The sequence below is a fragment of the Cynara cardunculus genome, unplaced genomic scaffold, assembly GCF_001531365.2.
Source record: "Cynara cardunculus var. scolymus isolate 2C unplaced genomic scaffold, CcrdV1 Un_Scaffold_609, whole genome shotgun sequence".
NCBI lineage: Eukaryota > Viridiplantae > Streptophyta > Magnoliopsida > Asterales > Asteraceae > Cynara > Cynara cardunculus.
Genome location: NW_020200593.1, coordinates 9,610 through 16,428, shown reverse-complemented (window position 1 = coordinate 16,428; position 6,819 = coordinate 9,610). Strand labels below are relative to the sequence as shown.

General features: G+C 34.0%; 2 protein-coding genes across 2 annotated transcripts in view; one reads left to right on the top strand and one right to left on the bottom strand.

Annotated features, from left to right (window-relative positions):
* Window positions 1-4,700: 4,700 nt before the first annotated feature.
* Window positions 4,701-5,730, top strand: LOC112501819 (two-pore potassium channel 1-like). Its single transcript, XM_025105547.1, has 2 exons — window positions 4,701-5,524; window positions 5,598-5,730. Exons 1-2 carry the CDS (start codon window positions 4,701-4,703, stop codon window positions 5,728-5,730), a joined length of 957 nt encoding a protein of 318 aa, XP_024961315.1.
* A 664-nt stretch (window positions 5,731-6,394) lies between these two features.
* The window catches only part of LOC112501818, a 1,267-nt gene continuing 842 nt past the window's right edge, over window positions 6,395-6,819 (bottom strand). The window contains exon 4 of the mRNA XM_025105546.1: window positions 6,395-6,814. Coding sequence (XP_024961314.1) covers window positions 6,572-6,814 — 243 coding nt within the window. The 3' untranslated portion in view covers window positions 6,395-6,571. The remainder of the gene's footprint in view (window positions 6,815-6,819) is intronic.

Here is a 6,819-nt window from a genome sequence, read left to right as displayed (position 1 = left end):
AAGTTCTTCAGCGATCACTGAACATACTCAATGAAGATCGCTGGAACTGAAAATACATAAACACAAATACAACGTGAAAGAGAAAAGAGATTATCATCAAATCACTGAGAGAGATGATCAATAGACCTCAATCCTCGTCCCCCATTGTTCACAAAAAGGGCTGGAGAAAGTTTTATTATTATAAGTCTATATGTGGATGATTTGATCTATGTTGGTAATGATTTTTTGCCGTTTGGAGAATTCAAGAAACCAATGCAGCAAGAATTCGAAATGATTGATTTGGGAATTATGAGGTTCTTTCTTGGAGTAGAGGTTCATCTTGGCCAAAGAGGCATTCATCTTTGTCAAAAGAAGTATTTTCTTCATATTTTTTATTTTTGTCAAGTATTTTGAACTTCAAATTTTCTTGATTCCAAGACATATAATAAACTCATCTATTGTTATCAAATTTTTCTTCTTCGTCATCGTAGTCCTCTTCTATTCTGTAGAGTTGTTCAGTTTCTGATTTCTAATCAACAAAGAGTAGATGTATAGGACATACACGAACACATACCTCACAAGCAATGCATTTATCAAATTCAAAGTGGATTCGACCGTGGAAAAAGTCGGAAGTGCATAAGGCAGATCAGCTTCCTCTACCTAGGTACACATTGGATGGTGCTCATATGTGATCAATTTTTCGTAGGGGTTTTAAAATAGTTACAGGTAAATGATTCACGTGTGAGATAATAATCATGAAACCTTTACCAATATGCCTTGCGGCTCGTCGCCATAATTCATGAACTCAGTTACTATAGGGAGCATATCGTGAGTATCTTTAAAATGTAAAGCCAAACAAATAGCTTCTGCTCCAAGAACAGAGGATTGTGTCAGTTGTAAGATATGTGAATCCCCTTGCCCAACGGATTTCTTGAGTGCTCGAGTTTATTTATGGCATGAAACAACCCGTAGTGTGGATATAGCTTATTAATATGTTATAGAAAACCCTACTTAAGTCCATTTTAATTTTTTTTACTGCCAAAACCTGTGCCCAAAAAGATAATATTTTTGAGCATGGGTTTTTCTGGTCCGGTGTATCTTGTCTTTACCACAAACACATTTCATTGGTTAACAATAATTGTAGTTTTACCAATATTTACAGGTTCATGCATAGATTCAGAGGTTCGATAACATGTAATAGAACTAGGGGTGAGCAGCGGAACCGGGTACCCACTTGCGAAATCAGAACTGCCGTTCCGAAACCGGAACCGATATGAGTGGTTCCGGTTCCTAAAATACGAAACCGATTGAGAATGGTTCCGGTTCTCAATTTTTCAGAACCATTACCCGCGGGAACCGGTTCCAGCGGGTACCCTGAACCAGAACCGACGAGTACCAAGTATTTTTCAATTAAAAAAATAATTAATTTTTTTAATACTAAATTTAAATTAGGTCAAGAACTTAGAACTCTAGATTAGATTTTTGGTCCCACCTCTGCGCCTCATCGACTCATACTCTCAGGTCTGAGGCCTCTCATGGACCGTCTTCAAATCAAATTATAATATGTAATCGTTAAACTTTCAACATTTACAATTATAATATGTAATCGTTAAMCTTTCAACATTTACTATTAGTCTATTATGGTTTGTAGTCATTAAACAATATTTGTAACCATTATTCCGTATAATTTGTATTCTTGTTTATTTATTTAGTGTTTTGGCAATCTTTTATTTTTTATTTCTAAATAACATAATTTTAATATTTTAAGAAGCGGACGGGAACCGGAACCGATTCCCGGCGGTTCCGGTTCCAAAAATTCAAGAACCGCTCTAACCGGTTGTGGTTCCAATATCTCAAGAACTGCTGGTTCCGGTCAAATAGAGCGGGTACCCGCCTATTCTCACCCCTAAATAAAACAGATGCATGGGAGAAATATTAGATCAATAGAATCGACGAATGAGATTAACAATTCACATATGAAAAAATGGCAAAAAGAAAAACATTCACTCCTATTTTATATCTTGCATCTATTGTATTTTTGTCCTGGTGAATTTCTCACTCATTTCAAAAAAGTTTGGAATCATGGGTCACTAATTGGTGGAATGCTAGGCAATCTTGGAAATGCAAATAAAGGTTTATTATTCCCCCTCTATAAATATCTAAATTTTGATGCCTAATACCCTATAGATCGTTCGAACTGTATAGGAACAATAATCAATTTTAGCTCGAATGGTTTGTAGTGGAACCCTACCTTCTCTGAAGTCTCTTTTCTGTCAATACATCATGCAATTTGCACTTGAATTCGTTTTGTATCTGCTTGTTCAGTTAATTCTATAGCCTTTTCGTTGCTTTGCGAAAAGAAACTCGATTTTTTAATTGGCCGGCTATAAATTCTACAAGAATATTAGGGTTTCCATAAGGCTTTTCAATTTGTGTGATAGCAATGTTAAGTTTTCTATTTACAAAATTAAATTTGAGGGAGGAGTGGCTATGGAGAGGGGTTGAGAGAGGGGTAGTTGAGGAAAGTAAATAGTACAAAGGACACAAGTTTTGTAGCTGAGTGGTTCAGTCATGAGCTAACCGAATAAGCCCATACCGAACAACTAGATATGACTGTGCAAATAAGCCATATGGCTTATACAGTCCACTAAACCGCAACCAAACAAGCCCTTATTCTATTAGGAAACCCGTGCTTCAAAAAACATCATTTTCATCAAGATTTCAAATACCGTTGCATTATCCTGCATACCACTCTATCTATCTATGTATATATATATCTATCTATGTATATATATATATATATATATATATATATATATATATATATATATATATATATATATATATAAGGGAGCGATCAAATGCAAACCACTCAGTTTGTACAAACCGTGCAAACCGCATTCAACCAATCATAATTTTTCATTTTGTTCATTTTTTTGTAATTATGAGAGGTTGATTAATCATTTTTATTGTGGAGGGTGTTAATCATAGATATTATCATCTTCATAATTTTAATTTTAGAGAAATACATGAAACAGTTTCATTAATGTTAGAGAAATACATGAAACAGTTTCATTAAGTATTATATGAAACAATTTCACAACTATATATGAAACAACTTCATCAAAAAAAGTATTATATGAAACAATTTCACAAGATTAAACAATTTCATGAAAAAATTTCATAAGATTAAACAATGAAATCGACAGATGAATGTGGTTTGCACGGTTTACACAAATGAGGGCGGTTTTCATATGATCACTCCTATATATATATATATATATATATATGAATCATTGTGTCAAATACGAACAAAAATTTGACATATATATGAACTTGGATTGCATAGCATTTATGAACACAATATGAACATAATAAGAATAACTGCTATACGAAAGGAAATAAATAAAAAAAACAGGTATGAACACGATATGAACAGCTTGTGAACAATAATTTCTTCATTATAAACACATTCAAGAGAATACTTTGTCAATTGGAGTTTTATACATGCATTGCATCCACACCGTTTAAGGTTCACCCCTTGTTCATATATGATTATGATCTTATATGGTTGTTCACCCCTTGTTCTATAGTACCGTAGAAATATGAACACAGTATGAACGAGTGATGAACATGAACAAGCCACATAGTGAGAGATTATCGTAGAAATAGTATGAACACATAACATATATGCTATGAACACGTGGTGCAATTAAAGAAAAAAACTATCAATACAAGATGAAATATAAAAAACACAACACATCGTAATGAACATAATTCGTTTTTCTAATAAAAATATTAATCAATTACCAAAACATTCACTTTGGTTAATTTATTCACTTCCCGAACTCGAACTCCAATTGTCATCATCAACCATTTTAATCTTCTCACTGTTGTCGATTTCTTTTCCATTGCGTTTATCCATATTAGTTTGATCGATACCGAAAATTTTACTATAATGTTTCCTATGCGAATTAAAAACTCATAAAACAATGAAATGGAAAATCAAGATTAAAAAATATATATTATATATATATATATATATATATATATATAAATGCATATGTAAATTGATTTGATTATTTGTAACTCCCCATTAATTGTTTGGGAGTTACATATCAAATCAATTTACTGAAATACCCTTGTAATTAACTTGTGAATATGACATAAACCTATTAGAAGAATGAAATTTAATTGGTTGATATGATTTGCAAAGTTAACACAAAATTGTTGGTTAACATTTGATCTTATATATATATATATATATATCAATCAACCTACTTTTGTTTCTAATCCTCATAGCTACCAATTTGAATCAACATCTGACAGAGATGGAATGCAAGAAGCAAGGCCATTTTATGATCCTCAGTGATCGGCCTTTTGGGGTTGCTCGTATTTATTTATCTTACTTTCTCAAATAAATAGTAACCCACTTCTAATTACAATCAACCAAACCAAACCAAACTAGTGTTCCTACATTCATGGATCGAGATTGAAAATTAGGCAACTTTTTGCATATTCAAAGCCATATATAGCTAGAAACCATTTCTCTGATGGCTAAAATTTAATCCCTTTCTTCCATTCAATTCCTTTTCCTTCATTGTGCATCAACTATATCTCTGCAATCTCTAATAATATGCATATCTTGTTCAATTTTGATTTCAAAACGTTTTAGATATATATTCATCTTCCAACATCTTCATCATTCTATATATCATTTAATGGCCCAAGATGGTGCCAAGGATCCGCTGCTCATAAAAAGGAAACACCAACGCAAACACGTTGCCTCCACACACAGTTATCCTCAACAAAATCAACCATCAATCTCACAAGTCGAACTTAGTTTAAAGCAAGTCGCGACTTTCTTGATTGCTTACCTAGCTGTAGGAACCATCTGCTTTTTCCTGGTTCAGGATCAGATCAACGGTAGGAAAACGAATGGAATCCTGGACGCCATGTATTTCTGCGTTGTCACAATGACGACGGTTGGCTATGGTGATTTAGTCCCACAAACCAATTTCGCAAAGCTTTTGGCTTGCGTTTTTGTGTTTACGGGCATGGGTCTTGGTGGGTTTGCTCTTAGTAAAGCAGCAGACTATATAGTGGAGAAAGAAGAAATTTTGTTTGTAAAAGCTATACACATTCATGAAACATGTGGTCCCAAGGAGATCTTAGACGAGACCGAAAGATATAGAGTCAAGTACAAGTTTCTAACTGTTCTAACGCTTATTGTCTTCCTCGTAATCGTTGGAACATTGTTCTTAACTCTAGTTGAAAATCTAAGTGTGTTTGATGCCTTTTATTGTGTTTGTGCCACCATAACCACACTGGGTTATGGGGATAAGAGTTTTTCGAGCCAAGGAGGTCGATTGTTTGCTGTTTTCTGGATATTAATGAGTACCATATCATTAGCACAACTATTTGTGTATTTGGTAGAACTGTGGACTGAAAGTAGACGAAGAAAGCTTGTGGATTGGGTACTTCACAGGAAATTGACGATTCAAGATCTTGAGAAAGCTGATCTTGACCATGATAAAAGTGTCAGGTAAATAATTAATTGATTAAGCTGTTTTTATTATTTAACCTTGATTGATAGTGGATATAAATTTGTTGTGCAGCCCTGCGGAATATATTGTGTATAAGCTGAAAGAGATGGGGTTGGTAAGTGAACAAGATATCATGAATGTGATGGAAGAGTTCAACAATCTGGATGTTCATCACAAGGGAAAATTGACAGCAAATGATATATAGAGGAAGGTTCAAACTAGAATATTAATCGAATAAAAGAACACAAGATCGTCAAATTGCGTGTAAAATCATATGTGACATGACGACTGATTGATGGCAATGTATTCTAGAATCCCCTTGTATGGTTTCTTGTATAGATTGTTCGGCTTGTATTCTAGAGTGTTAATTCTTTTAGTTATAATAGAAAATTTGTTGAGGACTATGTTGGACAGGATTTCCTTAAAAAAGATTTGCCCCTACTGGTTTACAACGGCGTTCACAGTGGAAATAATTTCGTGTAAACAGTTGAGTTTCTTAGAGAATAGCAAAACTTATCATGAAGTTTTGTGGCCGTCCTTGTGGAGCATTCGTACCTAGCTTGCACATAAGTTTTCTGCACTATCGATATATAGATTTGAATAATTATTGTTGGATCCTATATGTATATATATTACATGCAACTACGATTTGGAAATAAGATGAAGAAATTAGTAGCATTTAATGTAGAACAGGCCCCTGATCATGATCATGAGAAATTAAGTAGAGACAGAAATGCACTACGAAAAGTCAGCAGTTGAATAAGCAAAAGTAAAGATGAGATTTTTATACATATATATATATATATATATAAGCCCAACTCCATATACATTAATTTTGGAGATGATATATGGAAAAAACCAATCTTTATTATATATTACTGCTATACTTTATTATTGTCATATATATATACTATATGTATGAAACAAAAAACAAGTGCTGTCTCACTCTCTTTCTCTCCCTCGTCTTTAAGGTACACGAAAAGGAGACTTTTTTATCTTTGAAGATCAAGACTAAAAATGGCCGCCATCAGCTAGCATTAATTTTCTTACATTATCGAACACCCCTGTGGATTTTCTTCACTGAAGCAATCACACCTAGTCACATAACAGGGCCTGTTTCGAGCGTATTGGTAACCATAACCATCGTAGCATGGACATGGTGGAGGTGGTACAGGCCTTCCGTAATTATATCCAAAATCGTAACATGGCCCTCCACTACGACCTTGGGAGCATTCTTGGCAACACGCTTGAATAGGAACAGGGTAACATGGCCCTCCACTACGACCTTGGGAGC